Below are 23,986 nucleotides of genomic sequence, written 5' to 3' on the forward strand. Positions count from 1 at the left end.
TGTGGAGTTGGCCATAGTTTTGAAAACCCCGAGTTTATTTGGCATTTGACTCAATGAAAATCTAAGTCTCCATTTAATTTGCATGCCGTCCACATTGAAGACATTGTACGATAAATCCAATTTATTAGTACATTTGCAATAAGGTTTTATGAGGGGTTTAACTTGTAATTAAAGTTAATGAATGACTTTTCAAGAAGCAAGAAAAATTGAGGAAATCCATGCCCTGGATTTCCATAATCCCCACAATATTCGAGATTATTGACTTCTGCTGCCCTCCATTTTAGCTCAAAATCAACGCGTATATCATTAAATATTTCCACCAACATGTCAAGGCCAAATAAACGAGATGTAACACAATTTCTAAAATCTTCTATACTCATATGTGGACAAATGCGTCATTAGAATCTTTATAAGTGTGCTTTAGGTATATTTCGAATTAATACCGCTGAAGATGGTTACATTCATGTCTTTTTGGCCACAAATTTAGTCATTCACTAGTTGAATACATTTAAATAGAAGTAATTATTGTTTGCGGTTTGAAAATTTGTGTAGTTAAGTTTTTAAGATACTAAAGGAGGTGAATTCATGCACTAACCATTTTTTTCCAGCATATATGGGCAGAAGCTATATTTTCACAAATAGTACTCTTAGGACCCGTTTTATTGCTGCATAAACCCAGGGTAAGGTGTGAGGGTCCCACCACAATCCATCGTTTGATACATTTGTTCTGCTTTCCTAAGGATCCGGGTTTAATTGGTATGACCCGGTATTTTTAACTGTTGGGTTTGGAAAAAGGGGTAAAAATAGTCCACCACTTTGTTATGGACTTGAAACCCTAGTCCGGGCCTCCATCTGGATTAAGGACACAAAATGGCAACCGTGCCCCTCCAATCTGCAATTTCCAAACTTGGAGAGTAAGGAGGCGATTTCCGGCGGGAGACTCATAAGTTGGGCCACAATCGGTATTATCTTACAAATTTGTTACAAAGTTCGACAAGATTCGAACCAGTTGGTAAGCATATCCGGCAAGATTCGAACAAATTTGTAAGCATTTCGTAATTATTGACTGGTCGCAATTTCGTTTTGTATGAATATTCAGTGTAGCCGGCGAAATTGATGGTTCTGTTCTGCGAGTTGCAGGCTAGGGGATTCAAACCTTCTCGAGGGCTATGGCGAACAGGATTATAAAAAGCATCGCCACGCTTCAGCAAGTGGAAGAAATGGTCCAAATCCTACAATTTGATGTAATCATTGCTATTTTGTTGTACCTGAGAAGGAACCGACGGAGTGTGCGGGTGAGTACTCTGCTAAGCCGGGCTCCATTTGGTCGTCGGAATCGAATTCCTGCACAAGTGAGGCACCTAAATCGACTTAAGGGAGTATCAGATATTGCATGTTTTGATAATCTTCGTATGGATCGAAACACATTTGGACGATTGTGCTTTCTTCTACGCCAAACAGGGGAGTTGGTCGACGGTAAATATGTGAAGATAGAAGAACAAGTTGCCATGTTCTTGTCAGTTCTTGCACACCACAAAAAGAACAGAATAGTTAAATTTGACTTCTTGAGGTCCGGCTTCACAGTTTCTAAGTATGTTAATGCTGTGCTACGGGCGGTGCTTCGGCTTCATCGGTCGTTTCTTGTTGTTCCTGATCCAGTGGCCGAAGACTGCAACGATAACAGGTGGAAGTGGTTCAAGGTATGTCCAAACTATTGTAGAAATTTTGATTGATTTGTGTGTATATGGTGGCCTTTGTAATTGCTATGTGGAATGTATGAATACTCTGAAAGGGCTATGTAAAATTTTGCAAAATTTATGTGCATAAGGAGGCCTCTGTAATTGGTGTGGAGGTATCTGTCAATTGCGGTGTGAAAGTTAGGAATCCTCTCAAATTCCAATGTTAAATCAAGCTTGCTTTATTTGTATGTGGAGGCCTCTGTAATTCCTATGGAGGCCTCTGTAATTGCTATGCGACTGTTACATTTTATGTGTACACGAATGCCTCTGTAATTGCTTTGCGAAATTTTGATTGATAATTTTGTTGTAGGGATGCCTTGGTGCATTAGATGGAACACACATAAATTTACAGGTGCTAAATGCCGATAAGCCTCGTTATCGTTCCAGGAAAGGTCAAATTTGCACCAACACTCTTGCGGTCTGTGATAGGCGGATGCGATTTGTATATGTCTTGACGGGCTGGGAGGGCTCCGCTGGGGACAGTCGTGTGCTACGCGATGCTTTGAGTCGTGATAAGGGACTGCGAGTACCCAAAGGTACATTTGCCAAACTCTTCAGGTTTTTTTAATGACTGCATTATTTTCTCATTTCAAATATCATACTTAGGCAACTACTACCTATGTGACAACGGTTATGCAAACTGTGAGGGGTTTCTAACACCCTATAAGGGAGTTCGTTACCATTTAAAAGAATGGGGTCCTGCAACGGAAGCCCCAAAAAATCCCCACGAAATTTTCAACATGTATCACACTCGAGCAAGGAATGTGATTGAACGTGCGTTTGCCGTATTGAAAATGCGGTGGGGGATCTTGCGAAGTGCCTCATTTTATCCAGTCGGGGTCCAAACTAATATCATACTTGCTTGCTTCTTGCTCCATAATTTTATACGCTCTGAGATGGAATCTGACCCGATTGAGATGGCTGTCGCTCACGAAGGAGAGGGAAATGAAGAAGATGTGCAGGATGGTGATTTTGTGGCTGGTGTGGAACCCTCCCAAGTCTGGACCAATGCACGTGATGCAATGGCAGCATCAATGTGGGATGCTGTGAGAGTTCTATATGCATTTTGAATATTGTCATATAAAAAATATTTTGCATCATCTTCATTCTGACTAATATTTATGTGCTCATTTTGTGTTGTAGTATATGGGCGGAGCTGCATAAGTATCAGTAGAAGTGGCAGTGTGAAGCATCTCTTTTGGGAATAGTACCGTTTTGTTTTTTAAGTTTTTGGACAAAATGTAATCATATGCTTTTATCACTATTTTGGATTTGTGGTTTTATGTTTGATGGTTGTTCTGTATTTGGAATGTTACTCTACAAATTAAACCAAGCAATATTTGGATTTGTGGTTTTATGTTTGATGGTTGTTCTGTATTTGGAATGTTGCTCTACAAATTAAACCAAGCAATATTTAAGTAGTAAGTGCTTCAGCATGGAATTTTTTAATAATTCACATTAACATAACTTCCTTACAATGCAAACCTCGTCGATATAGTAACACAAAGGGGAGGCGTACATTTTGGGACATATATACCTAGTAGTGCTTCACCAAGCAGTACACATTTAGTAAGTGCTTCACCAAGCAATACACATTTAGTAAGTGCTTCACATAAGCAACATAGCACATAATCTCCCATATTTCCATAAGATTAACATAACTTCCTTACGTTGCCAACCTCGTAGATATAGTAGCACAAAAGGGGAGGCGTGCATTGGTATTATTATTTGCAAATGCAATATCTTCGTTTGAAACCCAATTGAATGATTACTCAACTCCAATTGGCATTCCATAATTTTTGCAATTGCAGAGCTTTCCAAGGGGTTTCTGTAAGAAACATATGACTATGATATCATCGGAGTGGGTTGGGGCATATTTTACGGGGGAGGAGCAGACTTGGCAGATGGTGCTTCGCAACAAGAATGGCAAGATTCGCACTAAACGTGGGTGGAAGCGATTCTTGACCGATAACTGTATCCGCGCAGGTACGCGGTGCACCTTTCAGTTAATCGACGTTGACGAGGTACAATTCTATGTTACCTTTGAACTTTGATTTGGTGGTCTAATGTTATGCCTGGTTCCGCTTTTGAATGATGATGCATCATGAAACCATTAAGTTTTGGGGTTTACTTGGACTTTTCTTAAGACTTTCATGAAAGAATCAGTTATTGTATGCTTAAACTTAACAAATGTGTGAGAACTGGTGCATCTCGTCTACTGCTGTTGTAGTGCCTATTATGGCAAAGTTTGGTGAATATCAGTAATGTTTTTACTATCTACTTCATAATTTGCATTTCACATTGATGCATGAAATATCACTTGCTGATAGGGGAGTAGAAATAACTACTACTGATACCATAACTACTGATACATTCATACAAAAGCCACCACCCTTACACTTTTTAGTTCAAACCCCATACATTCATACTACTATATACAAAAACCCCTGCCACCTACCGCAAAAGATGAGACTACCATCTCCAACTTTTCCTACCCAACTGCATATATACATCAGGAAACAGAGAGCAACTACATACTGCAATAATAAGTAGGGTACGTGGACGAGTTGTTAGGATCCTTAAATGACGACAACCTTCTCCAACGCCCGGTACACATAAGCTTGTTTTGCCATTGGAGGGAGGCTCATAAAGAAGTCAAGCTTCTCAACCTTCTCCAGAATGAAGTCAGATGCATCAAAGATTTGGCCGAGTGTCAGTCCCGAGATGCCACCCACTAGTTCAAACACTTCCTGTCGAGCCTTAGTCAGATCAAATTCATACCCAATTCGCTTGGCAAGATGTTCGAGCCTGTCGTTGGTAGCTTCATGCATCTTCGAAATCACTTGCACCAAGTCATCAAAATCATCCCTCGACTTACGTTTGTTCTTGTTGCGCGCTTGAGGGGCTCCGTCCTTCGCTGAGCTGAATGCGCTGTCATAATTAGTTGCAGGGGAGGTGTGGTCGTTCTCCTTCGACTGCTCGAATGAGCTGTCTAAGCTAACGTGGTACTCGTCTCCGTTGATGTCAGCAGGGAGGGGCTGGACATGCAGCTGTTCAACAGCAGCATCAGTGTCTTTGGAAGACTCTCCATTCGCTCGGTCCTTACCAAACACGATCGTCCAATCGTCGTAGTAGGGCCACGGCTTGTTTCGCAGAAAGCGTGCACCACTGTCAGCCTACAAACATCAGGTATTGCTCGGTGAATAATGTCTAAAACATAAAGTTGCAAATTAATGAAAAAGTAGACGTGATATAGAGGAGCACAAACACATTTGTAACCAACCTTGATAATTTGCTCCCACTGCTCCTCATTACAATCGATCTTATAGTCCCCATTCAGATTAAATCCGACTCCACTACGGCCCAAGACCAATGACAGAGCACCATAGATTTTCTTCCAAGTATGGATTTTTGAAGATATATGTGGATTTGCTTTGATGTCGCACCTGGGAAACGCAAGGCGTAGAGAGTCTTCGAGCTTTTGTTGGTAGCCATTACGAAATCCGTTGTCGGATTTCCAGCCTAGAGACACCAATTCCTTTAAGCTACCCATGAGGCACATCTCCTCTGCTTCAGTCCAGCTACGACGAGTCCGGTCCGACTTCCCCTGCTTCCGCCAACTTGTGGGGAAACCTGATTGGAATGTAACATACATTTGCATATACGAACATATTCAGTCCAATGGAAACGACACACACCGATTTCTAAATAAACAACAACAAATATTATAAGTTCCCACACCTCCATTGTTGTCTGACATCCAGATGCTTCCACCGGATCGCTGAGAGCTCGCCATTGTGTTCAATGCACGGGAAGGATTAGCGTAGAAACGCTTGGAATTCGTGGGAATGGCGGTTGTTTCATTTAGGGCAAACACCACTCATTATATAATGGAGCAAGGTCTGGGGCGGGAAGAGTAATTGGAGTGGCGGGATTCACTTTAGGGCTGAATTCGAAGTGTATATTTGGGAAAGGGATGAAGGCACACTTTACACAACTTTGAGGACACAAAGGTAAATTCAATGTTCATACTCCTCAGTTGGGCCGACGAGACCAAACAACCGAAATGGGTTAACCAAATATTTAGCCCAATCCATCTCTTTTCAATTGCTATAAAACTCCCAAATGTGGATAGCTTCAACCTTGGTTAAAGCCAAAATTATCCAAGTAATTAATCCAATCCATCTTTTTCACAACAAGCAATAAAACGGGCCCTTATCAAATAATTTAAATCATTGATATGGACTTTTGCAACCATTTACATTAAATTTGGATATATATAAAGATTTTACAAAAGTATTTATAAATAAATAAAGTTGATAGAGGCTTAGAGCATCCACAATGGTGCCCGTCCGGCCGGCGTGCCGGAGTTCCGCGCCGGACGTCTGCCATTGTGCAGCGGTGACGCGGATACGGACGTTCGCTGCGGACACCGGAGTTCCGCGGCGTTCCCGGGACGTCCGCCATTCCGTTGACTCCACGGACGTCCCGATTATTTTATTATTATTTTTTTAAAATTCTATAAATACGGCTCGTTGAACTTCATTTCATTCGAAAATTTCATTCGTTGAAATTTTAATTCCGTAAATTGTTTAATTTGGTGAATTTGTGATTTTTTTTTATTGTGAGAAGTCCGTCGGGATGTCCGCCACTGTGCAGTGAGATGTTCTTATGACGTGGCAGTGCAGTGGGAAGTCCTTATGACGTGGCAGAAGGTGTTTTTAGGATGTCCACCGGGACATCCGCACAACTGTGGATGCTCTTAACCCCTTGGGCTATTGCTTTGTATCCACGGATGCGGGATGCCCATATCAACGTGTGCCACTATAGTAGTCTGTAACTACACTTTTCATTTTATTATCTTTGAATTTTTATTTTATTTTATTTTATTAATATTTATTACACATAATTATAACTAAAACTAATTAATGTATGACCGAGAAGAGAAAAAAAAAGTCCATGTTCGATGAGTACAAACAAGAGGCCAATCACTAGATTGGATACCATTCATAAATTAACTTTATTAAAAAATTCTAAATTAGGACAGTATATATACTTATGTTCATGTTTTAATCATTTATTGAGTCGAGAGTTTTAAATTGAGACACTCCTGATTTTATTGACGAATAATCTACTTCATGTGCAGAGTCGTAGACTTTATGCATTAGTGTATGTAAATGTCTCAAGTTTATTAATCTTTTAGAGTTTACAATAAATCCAAAGTAAAGATGCTTGGGAAGTAAGTATATGTGTCAAATTACCTTCTCAACTTGACAAAAAGCACATAATTAATTGATAGATATGAAGTCAGTTTAAGTAGGAGTCAACTTAATTTGTTTAACCAAACTAATTAGATGATCTTTTTGAGATTTTATAATCTTTACCAATTAAGGATAAGTAAACCTACTTTAGATCATCAGCTATACATATATATCACACAAATTATTCAAATATCTCAAATCTGACAAGTCAGTGGAATAGAAACTGTGGGGAATGGAATTAGAAGTGTCAATTTAGGATCCTGAGACACTGCCTCCAAATACAAATTTAAATTCAAAACAACAAATAAAAATTAAAAAATCTGACCAAGACTATACTAAAAAACAGTATAATAATCTCATGGGAATTTGACAGATGAATATAATTTTGAGTTTTCTGCATTGGTAGTTGTTTTCCTAATTTCTATGCAAAGATTTCAAACACAACCCCATATGGAAACCATGCACTCAGAAGCTTGCTTTGTCTTCACACGAAAGATACATACATACATCCATACATATACATCAATCAAACCTCAATATCTATCCAAAAACCTTAATATTTTACATTCCTGAGATTCCTCAATTTGGACATAAACTACTCCAAACAAGGTTAAGTTCATGAGTCCTAATCAAGGAAGTGGAAATTAGTCAAAGCCTACACCACATATATATTTTTCCTCACTTAGGGTTTTCTTGGTAGCTCTCTTTCTTCATCTCTCTCATTCCCTTTTTCATAGCCACCACGATAGGCGGCTGATCTCCTCCTCCTCAGCAGTGCCTTCGTATCTAGGGTTTCGATTTTTTTTCCTAGCTAACTCGAGAAATTTTAGGGTTTTCTTTTGCGCCTGATTTTTTAGAACAAGTAATCGATGGAGCAAGAGTGGAATATTGAAAATGATAACAATGCAGAAGTGATGCTGCCTGGCTTCAGATTTCACCCCACCGATGAAGAATTAGTAGGGTTTTATCTAAGGAGAAAAGTTCAACACAAGCCTCTCTCCATTGAACTCATCAAGCAGCTTGATATCTACAAATATGACCCATGGGATCTTCCAAGTAAGAAATCAACTTTTAATTTTATTTTAATAAAAGTTAAGTTATTTATCGATTTGTTGGTCAACGTTTGACCAGAGATGGCCACTACTGGGGAGAAGGAATGGTACTTCTACTGCCCTAGGGACAGGAAGTACCGGAACAGCGCCCGGCCGAACCGCGTCACTGCGGCTGGATTCTGGAAGGCCACTGGAACCGACCGGCCGATCTACTCATCAGACGGTGGCACCAAGTGCATCGGCTTGAAAAAGTCGCTTGTTTTCTATAGAGGGAGAGCTGCGAGAGGAACGAAGACCGATTGGATGATGCATGAGTTCCGGCTGCCCTCGGCCGCGCCAAAGAAATATTTGGACAAAAATATCCCCGCACATGTAAGTGTGGGAATCTTAAAGGTCTCAGGTTCAAATCTCACCAAAAGTTATATCGGATTTTGACTTTATTGACTTTGTTTTTTTAGGAAGCATGGGCAATATGTAGGATTTTCAAGAAAGCAAGCACGAGTGCACAAAGGGCTCTCACTCTCTCCCACCAATCTTGGATTTCAACATATTCCGACAACACTACGATGAATCCATCTTCTTCTTTGAGCATGAGCTTCTCCACCGATTTGCAGCCGTCGAGTTTCTCTCACCTAAATCAGCAATGGCAGTCAAATGGGATCCATCAAAATGCGATCTTTGACGAAGCAAGTCATCAAGAACAGCCTCCAAAGATCTCCACCAACGATGCTTCCTCGTTGTTGCTCGACATGTCGACTTCCGTGCTCGGATATGGGGCGGGGGCGGCGGCGGAGATGGTGCAAGAAAACGGTGGAAGTGTGAATGTGGGAGAGGGGGGTGAAGAGTGGGGGATGATGGTTAGGTATCCGAGTTATGGTTTTGCACTGAGCTCGAATTTGGTGTGGGATTCATCTCCTTGTCCAAGTGAATTGTCCACGGCTTATTCTACTAACAATTGCTACACTTGATTATTAGATTTTCATATAGATCTAATTCCAAAGTTGTATCTCTTCTCTTCTTTTTATTTCTTTGATTTTGGTGAGAAAAGTGACTACATACGACTTTAAAATTTGAAGATGGTTTGTTTTTCCCCATTACGATGATAGAAATATTTATTGGGTTTTTCAGAAAAATCAAACCATGCATTCACAATCTCAAAGAGAGGAAGATGCAATGCGTCTAGGAAAGAAGCATCTCCCGTCGACTATGAACAATTATGCATAGAGAGAGAGAATTGTTATGCTATCTATATTACCACTAGTACTCGTATTGGTAATCATTTTACTATACTATTTTTTTTATCTAGTTGATTCGGTTCTGATATCTTAAAATGGAATTTATAGAGAAAATTGACGAATCGAACTTTAATTTTTATGAAAATACAATTAATGAGATCAATAATAATTTTAAAAGTACCAGAAACAAATTAAATGGATAAAAAAAATTAAAAAATTAATGTCAGCGTGACTAAACGAGAACGGTGCTCGCAGATAATGCTCACACAATATATGTTAAAAGAAGAATAATAAGTTATGTCTAAGACAACTTTTAAAATAAAAAAAGGACATGCACACAATGAAGAAAAAATAAAAACAAAGTCACCAATTATAGATAAATGACAATAAATATCAATAATAACAATCAATAGTAATAAATAATAATAATAAAGAAGCTAAAGAAAAACTAACTATTACAAATGGAACTCAATCTTCATCTTAGAGCATCACCATCTCAAGGAGTTGTGCATGTCCCTGCATGCATGCACAAAGGGACTGCATTAGTGGACCCGGGCTCCGAGTGCATCGCACATTAAGGCGTGCGACGACTCACCATGCATGCGGCCTTGCACATGAGCGTCTTGGCCAATACCTATTGTATTATGGAGGTTTATTATGCTGACAATCAGTGAAAGGAGTGTTTGTATTTTGTCATTGATTCCGTATGTGTAGAGATTTATTCGAATACTTGGCTGCTTGTGGTATATTCTTCAAGCTGTGGTTTGTTGGGATACGACAAAGCTGTGAAGAGATGAGACGAATAAGAGACAGTTTGTTGGGATACGACAAATCTGTGAAGAGATGAGACGGATAAGAGACAGCGTTGCGGATCGCATAACTGAGTTATACTCCATTTGAATGGGTTGACTGACCAAGATTTCCAATTGTTTTTGTTTTTTTAAGCGGTGGTTTGTTGGGATACGACAAAGCTGTGAAGAGATGAGACGGATAAGAGACAGCGTTGCGGATCGCATAACTGAGTAATACTCCATTTGAATGGGTTGACTGACCAAGATTTCCAACAACGGCTTTGCATACATCCAACGTGTACTAGGTTAGGAAAAAATGTTTAACAAAATGGATAATTTACAATAGATAACAAGGAATCTAGTAATTTATTTTTAAGAGTTAATCCTAAATCGTTTCTGACTCTCGTCTTTTTTCACAAAAAAATGTCCCCAAACTTAGACATGTAACTGGTGTGATTCAAACATCCTACTATGATATTTAAACCTTCTCAATAGATGAATGTCCTAATAAGATAGATTCACGAATCATATAATTGGACAAATAAAACTCTTTGGAAATGTGAGAAAATTATAACATAAACAACCACGAATCACAGATTAACCAGACACTTTGAAATGACAAAGGAAATCCAAAATGAGTAAGTAGAAGTGATATTCAAAAGAACCCAATGAAAAATACAGATCAAGCTTAAAACTCCCAGTATAGTTTCATGATTCATCTAGGCTACTCGTGTCCAAAACTAACTCACACTTAACTCTTGCCAGCAGCCTTTTCCTTTGTCTTCTGTATCTTCAATACCTTTTTAACGATCTTTTGTTCTTCCACCAAGAAAGCTCTAATGATCCTACAAAAAATCAACGGAGAAACAAATGTGAGCCTAAACGAATGGCAGAATCACACAGCTGAATGGTTGTAATCAAATGCATATTGAACTTGTGAACAAGACAGTAAATAAATGGGAGGAAACAGCACACCTTTCTCTCACAGCACCACCAGACAACACTCCACCATAGGCACGGTTCACAGTCCTCCTGTTTCTGGATAGTCTAGACCTCTTGTACTCAGCAGGTCTCAAGTGAGGAATCTGATGAATAAAAGGCAAAGAATTAAACAGAATGCCAACCAATATCACAAATTGAACGTTTTCCAACATGACCTGCTCAATGATTTATTCTGGTGTATTGTATGTAAACAGTGCTTTAACAAAACATACCTTATTTTTCTTAGAAGCATAACCAATTGTAAGTGACATCAACTATTTTGTGGGAAATAAGCTTTCAACTTTAATCTTCTTAGTTAAAGGAGCATACAACTCAGTTTCCATTTCCTTTTTCTCAAGCAATGAAGAACAACAAAATCCGGTTGAGTTCAACACAAATTATCAGGATTATTCTCAGAACGAAGACTATGTGCTTCATTCTTATCAATTTAACAAGATATGAGAAAATATATCAATCCATCATAAGGTGTGGTTGCAAAATCTAAGAGTAACCAGCGTTTCAGCATAATCCAGAAACAAAAATCACATACCCCTTGGATTCTCTTTCCAGTGACAGGGCACTTAGGGCCGCTTGCCCTCTTCTTCGTGGTCTGGTACACTAGCTTCCCCCCTTAAATTCACATACAACAATCAATCAATCATAAAACAAACCGAATCGATAAAAAAAAAACACAAGCGATGAATCAATTACCGCATTCATTGAATCAAGCCGAAGTTAGAGCGTACCGGGAGTCTTGACGACGCGATGCTGATTGGATTTAGTGGCATAGCTGTGGCGCTTTCTGTAGGTTAGTCTTTGCACCATTTTGGCGTGAATTAGAATTCGTAGCGGCTTGGGAAGAGAAAATGAAGAGAGAAGAATATAAGATGTTGATCTTCAAACCCTAGATTGAACATCTAATTGCGGCTTCGGTTTTTACATATGAGCCCAATTCTTCTAGCCCATTAGTAACTCCTCAAAAACATAGAGATTAATACTCCCTCTCTTCAGGTTCAATTGATTGAATTCTTTTTTACCGTTATTTTATAAAAATAATATTAATATATAATTAAAATGAAGATTTATTATTATTTTCTCTAAAAACGTGCTGAAAAATAGTCAAATCACTTAATATGGAATATATGGAATATACAGTATCACTTAATATAATATGATTAATTAGATGTACAGTATTTAAATTAGCCCCTAAATTCGAATACTAACTATACTTGAGAAAACTTAATTTTGCGCTGCTGAACCGTGCTACGGTCCAAGTATCGGCACTGAAGTCGGCAACTGAGATTAGCCGTCGGCGTTCAGACAAGTTAAAAGATAAAGAGGGGCGACAGAGGCAGTCTCAGTTAGGGAGAGACGAAAGAAGCAGAGAGGGGCTTTATCATCGATTATGGAAGTGAAGTGAGAGCAAAACAACAAGGAGAGAGGAGCCATAATTTGAGATTCAAGGGAGTGGAATTTAGAAATTAAGTTATTGTTAATCAATATTGAAATATAAAATTATACAGTAATTATTAGTTAGGAATTAAAATCCTTATTTTGGTTCCTGGTTAGGAAATTGATGTTGAATGGGCTCGGTCCAATAATAAATAAGCATATTAACTTTATGATTTGTCACAAGTGTTAGACCTACCTCCACCTTAACCGTGAATAGTCATTTCTACATTTCTTGTGAGTGATAATTCAAGGCACAAAAATTTATTTAGTGATAATTTCATGTTGGAGGAATAGCATGTTATATATACCTTATATGAGCTCTTGATGTGCGCATCCCTCTCGTTTGACGCATGTTTTGTGTTGTTCGTTTTGATTGATAAATTAACCAATTTTAAAGACCGAACTAGAGACCAAACTAGGGCCATTAAATTTAGTTTTTTGATGACATGTGCGCTGTGTAAATTTTTTTCGGTCTTCATTACAAGCTCATTTTACTTCATTGTATTAGGTTTATTACTTCATTCCGTACGTAATACCTTGAAACTACAACATGTTTTACTTGCTTCCATTAGGTTTTGAAATGATTCAACATATGTTTCATTCGAATTCATTGACCTGGGTTTTTAATTTATTCACTTTAAAAAATGCAATTTATTCAAGTGGATTTATTACTTCAATCAGAATTTATTACTTCATTGGATAAGGTTTTTACTTCATTCAAATATTTTATTACATCATTCCATGTGTTTATTACACCATATCAGCGCCGTGGTGGTGGTGATAGACATTGTAGAGAGAAAGAACGGTACGTGACGCGAAACCACATTTACGTACTGGAATTAAATAATAATCCTATTGGAATGAAGTAAAACCCTACTGGAATGAAGTTAAATCTTCGTAACATGTTAGTATGACTTATTTCCCTTCGGATGAATTAAAATAGGTTCGTGATGAAGGCGAAAATAATTTATAAATTTATGTATCTCATCCATAAAAAACTAGATCTAAATGCTCTAATTTGGTATGGTTCTGTGGCTCGGCAATAAGAAATGGATTTACATATAATGAGACTGTATATATATCATTTTATGGGTCAAAAATATCATTTTTACTAAAAATGGTATTTATACACTATAAAATGATATTTTTTCAGCATGCATAGAATGATACTTTTAATCCATAAAATGATATTCTATTTTATAAAATGATATATTTCGTCCATAGAATGATAGGTTATTAGGTTATCACCATAAATATGGGTTATCATATGATCACATCTATCTATCTATCTATCTATATATATATATATATATATATATATATATAGGATTGTGTTCAAATCCTTTTCACCTATTAAATCCAATCTCCTTCTTAATCTCATCCGTGGATTTGTAGTGATCTAATGGTTTAAATCTTTTGCTGAAATTATTTAATTTCCTTAATTTTTAACGTGTAAAGGGCATAATAGTGATTAAAAATTGGAGTTAGTTATGGAATGCTCCATGATTTCAGCCGGGGAGGATTTGTGCAGTTTATCCTAATATTTTATGCAAATTTCGCTGAATTCTTCTTCCATTAGTCCGGGTTAAATTAGTTGTGTTTTGTTAATCTTAGATTTGCCAATTTCATATGTTATCTGATAGGTTTCGGTGTGCTTTTTTAGCTTCTATTTATCTGAAAGTGGTCCTTTCTTTGCAAATTAAAATTCCACGCCTCAGCAGTTTGTTGTATGAGTTGTTTCAATCTTGAATGTTTAGTTTTCAATTGTAAGTTTTCTTTTTGAAGAATTTGGTTCTGACAATTTTAGGTGAAGACGGTTTCGTGTGAGAAGTTAGTGTGCATGTTCTTTTTCTTACTCAAAACTGTAGATTTGTTTTTGTACCGATGACTTCTTCTCAGTGCGTTTATGGCTATTTAGGAATTTTTTTCGTCTGTATTTCGCGGTTATTCCCTTTTCTAATTGTGTTAGATTTGAGTAGTTTTGTGGATTTGGATTAGAGGTGATAAAGAGTCCAAAGATGCTTGTTTTTCATATTATCATGTTATTCTGGTATTGCTTTCTTTGTGTGCTATGTTGTGTTGATGATTCTATAATAATGCCGAATTTGTTAGGTACTTAGCTTTATTTACGTGCGTGGGCTTGGGGTCCTTATTTTTTTCCAATCCTACCCGTCGATTTGTTTCAGGCTACTGTTATATTCCAGTTTTGTGGATTTAGATGGAGAGGTTATAGAGTATCAGAGAATACACATAATGTACATATTTTGTAATATAATGGTTGTTTTAGGTTCTATAATGCATCAATTGTGATCTATAATGTACATTTTTCATGACCAGTTTAATTTAAGTTTTGCCATGTTTTATTGTTCGCCGCACGTTTCTTGTTTTCCCAAAGAGTTTAGCAATCCTTGGGGCTAGATGTAGTATGTACTAATTGACAAAATCATTACCAAAGTCCACGAGTTTCAGTTATTAAACAAGGGTTTAGATATCATCGCGGCTAGGGAGTAGTTTTGACTGATATACATAATGTACATATTATACTAAATAATGGATGTTTTAGGTTCAGTAATGGTCGAGACATGAGCTGTAATATATATGTTTACTGAGCCGTTTTTATTTTCGTTTTTGTAAAGTGGTTATGTTGTATGCAATAGTGAAGGCAAGAAGAAGTCGAACGAGGATGACCAATTGAATGCACGAGTTTCACTCATTCATCTAGGGTTCAGATATCATCTCGGCTAGGGAGTAGTTTTTACCGATACACATAATGTACATATATTACTTTTTCAGTAATGGAGGATTTATGATCTGTAATGTAAATGTTTGCTTAGCACGTTTCATGTATTACCCGAGGGTTTAGCAATCCTAGGGGCCAGGGTGTAGTATGTATTAAGTTACAAAACAATCGCCAAAGTCCACGTGTTTCAATAATTCATCTGGGGTTTATATATCATCTCTGGTAGGGAAGTAGTTTTTACTGATACACATAATGTACATATATTACTCTATAATGATTATTTTAGTTTATGTAATGGACCATTTATGATATATAATGTAAATGTTAGCTGAGACGTTTTTTTGTGATTTTATACAGTGGTGGTTGTACCCATGTACACAAGCAGTCAATTAATGCATAATACTTAGTAAATAATGTATAATACTTGATAAATAGTGTACAGAAGCAATGAAATAATGCACACAAGCAGTCAAATAATGCACAAAGGAATATTGCATTCACTCATCCACCTATGTACACAAGCAGTCAAATAATGCATAATGCATGATAAATATTGTATAATCCTTGATAAATAATGTACACAAATAATCAAATAATGCACAAAACAATATTACATTCACCCATTCACCTATGTGCACAACAGTAAAAAAAAGCATAATATTTGATACATAATAGATAGTACTAGTTTAATAATGTATAGATTCATTCAAATAATGCACAAAACAATATTATACATGCAAATTGAGGAGTTCTGGTTGGCACCTATTCACCCTTGTACACAAAATTCACATAATGCCTTATACTTGATAAATAATGTATAATACTTAATAAATAGTGTACATAACACAAGCAGTTCATTAATGCCTAATATATGATGAATAATGTATACTATTAGATAAATAATGTACAGATTCAATCAAATAATGCTCAGATGAATATTGCATTCACTCAATCACTCATGTACACACGCAGTCAAATAATGGATAATACATGATAAATAATGTGTAATCATTAATTAATAATGTACACAAACAATCAAATAATGCACAAAAGAATATTACATTCACCCATCCACCAATTTACAAAACCCAATACAGATTTCCAAAAAGGTGAGAACCGTAACTCGAGCTAGAAAACCAGGAAATCTCATTTAAATTTCATCACTAACATACAAAATTACATAAATCAAATCACGATCATAGCTATACTGGCGATTGTACAATACTGATGATTCATTCAGGTAACTTAATTCCATGAGATCATATACACCATCAAGAATATCAGGATTTGCTGGTATCGGAGTTTCTGAACTCACTTTCAGTACCTACACAAGGAAAATTGTTAATGAAAGCCACAAGGTAACAGTTCAAGAAAAAACAATAATGGAAACCAAAATTTTGCACCCTTTTCCCTCAGGCGATGTTATCACTGAATCATTACCAGTAGCCTGAAGAACTGTCCCCAGCTCCCAGTTACCATCAGGAAGCTGAACCCACGACTGAATTTTCTGTAATATAAACTCACAATTCAAAGATGATCACCTCATTAAAATTACAAGTATGATGTTCATATAAAGCTCTTTCCTACATAAAGTTATAGGAACAACATTAACAATGACAACACAAGCATGCTGTAGCATACAAGATATGAATACATGTAACCACTTAACCATCCAATTAATGCAATGACATTATCAAATAATGAAGATATTATAACAAGTAATGAAAAAACACATTTACAACGGATACAACATAATGCAATTACATTTTCAAATAATGGATTCCCATCAGCAAATAATGCAATCACATAATGTAATAATTCACTCACAACACAAGCATCCTGTAGCATACAAGATATATATACATGTACCTATTAACCATCCAAATAATGCATTCACATAAACAAATAATGAAGCTATTATAACAAGTAATGCAAAAACAGATTTACGACAGGAACCAACAAAATGCAATCACATTTTCACATAATTCAATCACATCATCAAATAATGCAATCACATAGTGTAATAATTCACTTACAACACAAGCATGCTGCAGCATACAAGATATATATATACATGTACCAATTAACCATCCAAATAATGCATTGACATAATAAAATAATGAAGCTATTATAACAAGTAATGCAAAAACAGATTTAAAACAGGCACCAACATAAAGCAATCACATTTTCAAATAATTCAAACACATCAGCAAATAATGCACTCATATAGGTGAATAATGCAGTTATAACAAAAGCATGCTGCGACATACATGATATGTATATACATGTAACCACCTAACCAACCACAATAATGCACTCACATATTCAAATAATGTAGGCATATTTTACAAATAATGAAGAGATCCTATCTTGCAATGAACAAACACACTTTCAATTTAATTAATCACAATCTAAGACCACAGCAACAACATTAACAATGTACTCATATAGGAAACAAAATGCACCCACATACTAAAACAATGCATAGACCATGTGAATAAATGAATATACAAACATGCTTTCGTTATCTGCCAATTGAAATCACATATGCCCAAACTGCATTCACATGCTAAAATAATGTAATTATTTTGTCAAATAATGCAGATTTAATATCGAGTAATGCTGGAACAAGCCAACATTGACTGATTTTACAATCCAAACATCCAAGGCAATTACAGTTGAACGCGAAACACAAAAGCTCACCATCTTGCTGGGTTTGCTGCGAATTGCTTGGCCGTCCTCTTTTCGGCATTATAAGATCTGCGTCTGAATACAACCAAACAACAGGGATTTAGATTGTAATATCAAATCCGGTCGAATGGTGGTAATCGGGTTAATTGTGGTGTGGGTGTTGTGTTCCTATAGATTATTGGAGAAAGGGTTATTGAAACTCGAAAATGCCGAAGCAGTTGAATACCAATCGGAAAAACCCTACCTCTACTTAGAACGCGGCGGAGTAATGTTCGGAACCGACCACGAGAATACAAATCCACTGAAAAACCGGTGTAATCGTCGCCAAAAAAGTCCACGGCGGCTAGGGTTTTGCAAGTCCGATGGATTTTGAGATGGATAGTGGAGAGATTAGTGGAGTAAATGCGGTTTGTGAAGAATGAGGCGGCAGATTGTAATCAGCGGGTGTATCCCGCTAAATTCGCGACCCCTCGTGTTCTCCAAAATTTCATACTATACAATTACTAATTCACCCCCGTAATGAACGAAATAGTCTAAATAATGAACTTCGGGGTGCTTAATTACTACTCAAATCCTGGTCGTTCATCTCCTTAATCCAATGACCCTAATCGAATTGGAACTTAAATCTAATGATACAAAAGGACATTAGCATGACCCTATATATATATATATATATATATATATATATATATATGGGAGCATTAGGGCGCATCCTTAATTAGAGTGCTAACGTACATCCAATCACGTGTTGCCACATGGAACGAAAAATGCAATATTGTAAACACGAAAATGCGATATACATTTCTGAAGTTGTACATGCGTTTCCGCATATTGCATTTTAGTTATAGGCAAATTGCATTTTATATTATTAAGTTTTGCATTTTAACATTAATTGTCTACAATGCAAAATAAGCTATATATAAATGCAATCCGTCTATATATAAAATGCAAATTAAACAGTCAATATCTAAAATGCAAAACTCAACAATAAAAAATGCAATCTGCCTATAAGTAAAATGCAATCTGCCAAAATTCATCTATCACTTCTACAAATGTCCGCAATGGAAGTCTGTATCCGCGTCACCGCTGCGCAATGGCGGATGTCCCGCGCGGAACTCTGGCACGCCGGTCGGACGTCCGCCGGGATGGGCGCCATTGTGGATGCTCTTAGCACTTTAAAATTAGTTAGATTAGTTAGCATATTAGTATATTCCTATATATATATATATATATATATATATATATATATATATATATATAGGTCCATGATCAATTGAGATTTTTTAAGCTAATTGAGAAATGAGATGCAATCTCAGCCACTCATTTTTATTAAATGAGTGGTCCAGATTTTGCCACACAAAAAATATTTTTAAATTAATTTATTATGAAAGGGTATAATGGTAATTTAAGTTAGAAACAAATGAAACACGCGTGGTTTCCAGCACTCCAATTCCATTCCCAATTTTCCTCCAATTCCATTCCCAAATTTCTTCCATTAAAGCAACGCCTACACCAAATCTTCAACCAATTAGCCAATGGAAGGCGTTTCCGCCACCGTCTACCGAGGAAGCTCATGAGAAGATTATCCAAAGTAGGCGACTCGTCGCAGTAGTGGCTGCTCAGATCGGAGTCGTTGCGGAAGCGCTCCTCCTCCGGCGGCGTTCCGGAGGGGCACCTGCCGGTGTATGTCGGCGATGAGATGGAGCGATTGGTGGTGAGCGCGGAGCCTGACGTCAATATTTATCTTCCAATTTTCAGGTTAGCATTCCCCAATTTTACCGATTCATTCATGAACTCCGTCGATCTCCAGCCGAAATTGATTTCAGATGTGGATGGTGGCGGTGACGGAGACACCGGGGCAGCGGATGGAAGGGATGGGGATTTGAGAGATGTGTTTGATGTGCCACGGTGGTTCTGGAAGTGTGAAGAGCATTACGAATTATGCGCTGGTATGTAAGCGTTGCATATCTCTGCCAACTGTTTGATGAAAGTTCTAAATGAGTTGTTGACATTTGATATTCTCGCTATTGATATGTGAATTACAAGTGTTGTTTTTTAGTTGTTGCCATTTTAATACGAGCTGTTGACATTTGATATTCTCGCTATTGATATGTGAATTATAAGTGTTTTTTTTAGTTGTTGACATTTTAATACGAGTTGTTGACATTTGATATTCTCGGTATTGATATGTGAATTATAAGTGTTATTTTTTAGTTGTTGACATTTTAATACGAGCTGTTGACATTTGATATTCTCGGTATTGATATGTGAATTATAAGTGTTATTTTTTAGTTGTTGACATTTTAATACGAGCTGTTGACATTTGATATTCTCGGTATTGATATGTGAATTATAAGTGTTATTTTTTAGTTGTTGACATTTTAATACGAGGTGTTGACATTGATATTCTGGATATTGATATGCAATGATTTTGTTTCTTTGATTGGATGTGGTGACATGATACACTATCCTCTGTTTTTTTCCATTGAAGGCCTTCAAGAGAGATGCAGAATCACTGGAGAAGCTAATGGATGCCACGAGGGAAAAGTTGTCGGACACCATGGCTGCCGTTCGATTATCTGTGGTGGAGATCAGCGACTTGACAATGGAGCTCAGTGACAATGGTTCTGATTCGAAACTATTCTGCTTCAGATCTCGCGAGCTCGTGGAGGTGACGAAATCGTCCAAGGATCTGAGGCACAATGTGCCGGCGGTGTTGGAGGTGGAGGTGGATCCGAGCGGTGGACCTAGGATACAGAATGCGTCGATGGAGCTGTACAGGAGAAAGGAGGAATCCGCGAAAATCAATATCACAAGTTGTTGACAAGTTGTAGACATTTTGCTATAAGTTGTTGACATTTGATAGGTAGGCTATTGACATGTGTTGTATGATCATGATGCCAGAACTTGTATCAAATAAAAAAAATTAAGATAAAATAATTGTTATTTTTTAATTACAAGAATTGTTTTTGAGTTGTTGACACTATATACAAGTTGTTGACAAGCTGTTGACATTTTACTATAAGTTGTTTACATTTGATATGCAGGCTATTGACATGTGTTGTATGATCATAATGCCAGAACTTGTGTCAAATAAAAAAATTAAGATAAAATAGTTGTTATTTTTTAATTACAAGAATTGTTTTTGAGTTGTTGACACTATATACAAGTTGTTGACAAGCTATTGACATTTTGCTATAAGTTGTTGACATTTGATATGCAGGCTATTGACATGTGTTGTATGATCATGATGCCAGAAATTGGGTCAAATTAAAAAATTAAGATAAAATAGTTGTTATTTTTTAATTACAAGAATTGTTTTTGAGTTGTTGACACTATATACAAGTTGTTGACAAGCTATTGACATTTTGCTATAAGTTGTTGACATTTGATATGCAGGCTATTGACATGTGTTGTATGATCATGATGCCAGAAATTGGGTCAAATAAAAAAATTAAGATAAAATAGTTGTTATTTTTTAATTACAAGAATTATTTTTGAGTTGTTGACGCTATATACAAGTTGTTGACAAACTGTTGACATTTGATATACAAGCTGTGGATATTTTCATATAAGTTGTTTACATTTGATACGAAAGCTATTGACATGTATTGCATGATCATGATACCACAACTTGTTTCAAATAAAAAAATTAAGAGAAAATAGTTGTTCTTTTTTAATTATAAGAATTGTTTTTGCGTTGTTGACATTTCAATACAAGTTGTTGAACTGATTGACATTTCATATATATTACATACTGCTAAGTTCAAAAGTCAGAAACCACAATAGTTGTCCATGGTTTGTGTGGGTAGTGCAGGTTTTAGGAAGAAGCCTTCACCAACCCAAAGTTCGATGAGTTTAGAGGCACATATCTCACAATCTTCCGGGAATGCACCCAGGTAAAGGAAACAACCTTGAAGTCTAGCGGGCAAGTAAAGGTAGCTCTATAGCCAAGATATCCAAGTAGAAACCCTCCCCCATTGCAGCAACATCAGCAGTATCTTTTCTGTGTCCTGAATGAGAAGACCACCAACCACAACCAGTGACAGAGGAAGACCTTTACATTTCTCGGCGATCGATCTTTCAATTTCCTTCAAGAGAGGAGGGCGGGGCAATGTAACATCATCATTATCATTTTTCAGCATATCACCGAAGGTAAGATAACAGAGCAACTGCCAGCTGTGCTCCAGCCCGAGCAGCTGCATCTCATGAAGTAAACTAAATTTTTCAGAAATTTTATCAGTGACCTCCCGAAGCCTGGTGGTGAGAAGAATCCGACTGTCGTTCTCCTTATCCGGCAAAGCGTGCGCGATCCACTATTAGAAACTTGAGATTGTAAAGCTCTTGATGGAGGCGCTGGAGCAACGTCTGCTCATCGCCCTGAGTGGCATAGTGGCTTGCTTGGTAGTTCTTGCTTTCCATGATTACTAGCAGTTCATGACCTCACCTATAATTTATTTACTACTATTAAATATTAAATGAACTTTATAAATTTGTTAAATTTAGTCGTGCATCAAAAATATTATTCTGATAATTCATACTAAGAAACATATTTTTACAAGCAGGACGAAATTAATTGATATCAAAATCATAAAAATAAAAAAATAAAAACACTTTGATTAACTTTCAGTAGTCAACTTCATTTAGAACTTTCATCAAACAGTTGGCAGAAAGATGCAACACTTACATACCGGCGCATAATTCGTGACGCTCTTCACACCTCCAGAACCACCGCGGCCAGCGCGATGGAACTCATCCTCAACGTACAAGCTGATCGACACAGTCTCTTCCTGCAAATCACAACAATTAAACCTTATCCACAAACTCCTTAATATCCCCTTGATTCAATCGAATTAAAATTGAAAACGTAAACACAACCTTGAAATAGTTTCCAACTGGAGAAGCATACACCAAAAATGTGTACTCGGAAGACGGCGCCAGCCCCAAAACCAGCACCTCCCTATCAGCAGAGGCTGAATGTCGATTTGATTATGTCAACAACGATTCTAATAAGTATACACTATGTCAATAACAAGTATATCCTGTTGTTTAAAGCAAGCACAATTATCTTATTACTATTATATCAATTGTTAAAGTTTATAATGTCAACAACAATCCAAACATACATACACTATGTCAACAGTATACAATATCATCTCAATGACAAGTATATGCCGTTTATAGAAAACACAAGTATATTATGATAACTATGTCAATAGCTATTATATGAAATGTCAATAATCTTAAAATTTTAAACAAATCCTTAACTGGAAGAAGATGTTTGTTCTCTTCCGTTTTTTTCAGCAGCATTGTTCATTTCCATCTCTTCCGATTCTACCATCGCTAATCAACAAAAAAACAGCAGAAATCGAATTAAATAAAAAACTGCGAGATCTCTGCTGAAATCGCGAGATAAAAGCAAAATTCAGCATTGAAATGAGCAGAAATCAAATTTTCAGATTTTTCCCCAAATGTTCAAGCATTTTGATAAAAACAGCGAAGCGAAGTTGAACCTCAAAATAGCTGATTCCTCGACTTTCTGGATTCTACACAGAGCTCCGGCGACAAACGCGAACAACAGCAGCGAAAACATAGGTAGTGATTTCTCTCACAAAAAATCAGTTCACATCCAACACAATTGATAATACAAAGCCTAATACCTCCAAATCCATACTCGAATCAACAATTAAGCTTCCGGCGAAGCGACGACGTGAGAAGCGAAGGCTGTTCGGAGCTTCATGCAGCAGGAGCGGCGAAGCGCGATGAACAACGGCGACGTTAAACCGCGAGAGAGAGAGGGCGTGTCTGGAGGCGTTGTCGTCTCTGGCTTGATTGATGATCGGCGAAGACGATTGATGGTGGCGATATATATTAGAGAGGGTTTTAGAAAATGATTTCAAATCTAATTTTATTTTTTTTCCACCATTTGATTAATGAAATGACACTTATACCCCCATGTTGACATAATGTGATAGTTGTTGACATTTTGTTAATCTTGTGGATTAGTGGCTGAGATTGCATCTCATTTCTCAATTTAGCTAAAT

At 36.9% G+C, this 23,986-nt stretch overlaps 4 protein-coding genes and 1 long non-coding RNA gene across 7 annotated transcripts; 2 read left to right on the plus strand and 3 right to left on the minus strand.

Moving 5' to 3' along the window:
* The first annotated feature begins 637 nt into the window (after positions 1-637).
* Positions 638-3,096, plus strand: LOC121770595. 3 transcript variants are annotated; one of them, XM_042167347.1, is made up of 5 exons: positions 638-1,012; positions 1,100-1,700; positions 2,050-2,275; positions 2,346-2,785; positions 2,883-3,096. In XM_042167347.1, the coding sequence occupies exons 2-5, from the start codon at positions 1,170-1,172 to the stop codon at positions 2,901-2,903; spliced, it is 1,218 nt and encodes a 405-aa protein (XP_042023281.1). In that variant the 5' UTR covers positions 638-1,012; positions 1,100-1,169; the 3' UTR covers positions 2,904-3,096. The 3 variants fall into 3 exon arrangements, with proteins under 3 accessions (XP_042023281.1, XP_042023279.1, XP_042023280.1); XM_042167345.1 differs by having other exon boundaries at positions 639-1,044; positions 1,141-1,700; XM_042167346.1 differs by having other exon boundaries at positions 639-1,012; positions 1,141-1,700.
* Positions 3,097-4,074: 978 nt separating this feature from the next.
* LOC121770996 lies at positions 4,075-5,951 on the minus strand. Its single transcript, XM_042167792.1, has 3 exons — positions 5,481-5,951; positions 5,023-5,372; positions 4,075-4,915 (listed from the first exon to the last, which is right to left on the minus strand). Exons 1-3 carry the CDS (start codon positions 5,533-5,535, stop codon positions 4,319-4,321), a joined length of 1,002 nt encoding a protein of 333 aa, XP_042023726.1. The 5' UTR covers positions 5,536-5,951; the 3' UTR covers positions 4,075-4,318.
* A 1,918-nt stretch (positions 5,952-7,869) lies between these two features.
* LOC121770146 (protein FEZ-like) lies at positions 7,870-9,020 on the plus strand. Its single transcript, XM_042166938.1, has 3 exons — positions 7,870-8,056; positions 8,132-8,424; positions 8,511-9,020. Exons 1-3 carry the CDS (start codon positions 7,870-7,872, stop codon positions 9,018-9,020), a joined length of 990 nt encoding a protein of 329 aa, XP_042022872.1.
* Positions 9,021-10,668: 1,648 nt separating this feature from the next.
* On the minus strand, positions 10,669-11,995 carry LOC121772743 (60S ribosomal protein L34). Its single transcript, XM_042169952.1, has 4 exons — positions 11,806-11,995; positions 11,610-11,689; positions 11,054-11,163; positions 10,669-10,923 (listed from the first exon to the last, which is right to left on the minus strand). Exons 1-4 carry the CDS (start codon positions 11,882-11,884, stop codon positions 10,830-10,832), a joined length of 363 nt encoding a protein of 120 aa, XP_042025886.1. The 5' UTR covers positions 11,885-11,995; the 3' UTR covers positions 10,669-10,829.
* A 4,483-nt stretch (positions 11,996-16,478) lies between these two features.
* LOC121771409 lies at positions 16,479-18,566 on the minus strand. Its single transcript, XR_006044030.1, has 4 exons — positions 18,187-18,566; positions 17,955-18,017; positions 16,655-16,758; positions 16,479-16,575 (listed from the first exon to the last, which is right to left on the minus strand). It is a non-coding gene; the product is annotated as an uncharacterized LOC121771409 (long non-coding RNA).
* Positions 18,567-23,986: the final 5,420 nt, after the last annotated feature.

This window comes from Salvia splendens, chromosome 16, assembly GCF_004379255.2.
Source record: "Salvia splendens isolate huo1 chromosome 16, SspV2, whole genome shotgun sequence".
In the NCBI taxonomy this organism is placed as follows: Eukaryota; Viridiplantae; Streptophyta; class Magnoliopsida; order Lamiales; family Lamiaceae; genus Salvia; species Salvia splendens.

Coding starts and splice junctions, on each gene's coding strand:
- LOC121770996 (XM_042167792.1), bottom strand. CDS start 5,535: ATGGCGAGCTCTCAGCGATCCGGTGGAAGCATCTGGATGTCAGACAAC. Junction 5,373..5,480: donor GATGTCAGACAACAATGGAG/GTGTGGGAACTT, acceptor CATTCCAATCAG/GTTTCCCCACAAGTTGGCGG. Junction 4,916..5,022: donor AGTGGGAGCAAATTATCAAG/GTTGGTTACAAA, acceptor TGATGTTTGTAG/GCTGACAGTGGTGCACGCTT.
- LOC121770146 (XM_042166938.1), top strand. CDS start 7,870: ATGGAGCAAGAGTGGAATATTGAAAATGATAACAATGCAGAAGTGATG. Junction 8,057..8,131: donor TGACCCATGGGATCTTCCAA/GTAAGAAATCAA, acceptor ACGTTTGACCAG/AGATGGCCACTACTGGGGAG. Junction 8,425..8,510: donor ACAAAAATATCCCCGCACAT/GTAAGTGTGGGA, acceptor TTGTTTTTTTAG/GAAGCATGGGCAATATGTAG.
- LOC121772743 (XM_042169952.1), bottom strand. CDS start 11,884: ATGGTGCAAAGACTAACCTACAGAAAGCGCCACAGCTATGCCACTAAA. Junction 11,164..11,609: donor CTGGAAAGAGAATCCAAGGG/GTATGTGATTTT, acceptor TTTATTCATCAG/ATTCCTCACTTGAGACCTGC. Junction 10,924..11,053: donor GGTGGTGCTGTGAGAGAAAG/GTGTGCTGTTTC, acceptor GATTTTTTGTAG/GATCATTAGAGCTTTCTTGG.
- LOC121770595 (XM_042167347.1), top strand. CDS start 1,170: ATGGCGAACAGGATTATAAAAAGCATCGCCACGCTTCAGCAAGTGGAA. Junction 1,701..2,049: donor ACAGGTGGAAGTGGTTCAAG/GTATGTCCAAAC, acceptor ATTTTGTTGTAG/GGATGCCTTGGTGCATTAGA. Junction 2,276..2,345: donor GGGACTGCGAGTACCCAAAG/GTACATTTGCCA, acceptor TATCATACTTAG/GCAACTACTACCTATGTGAC.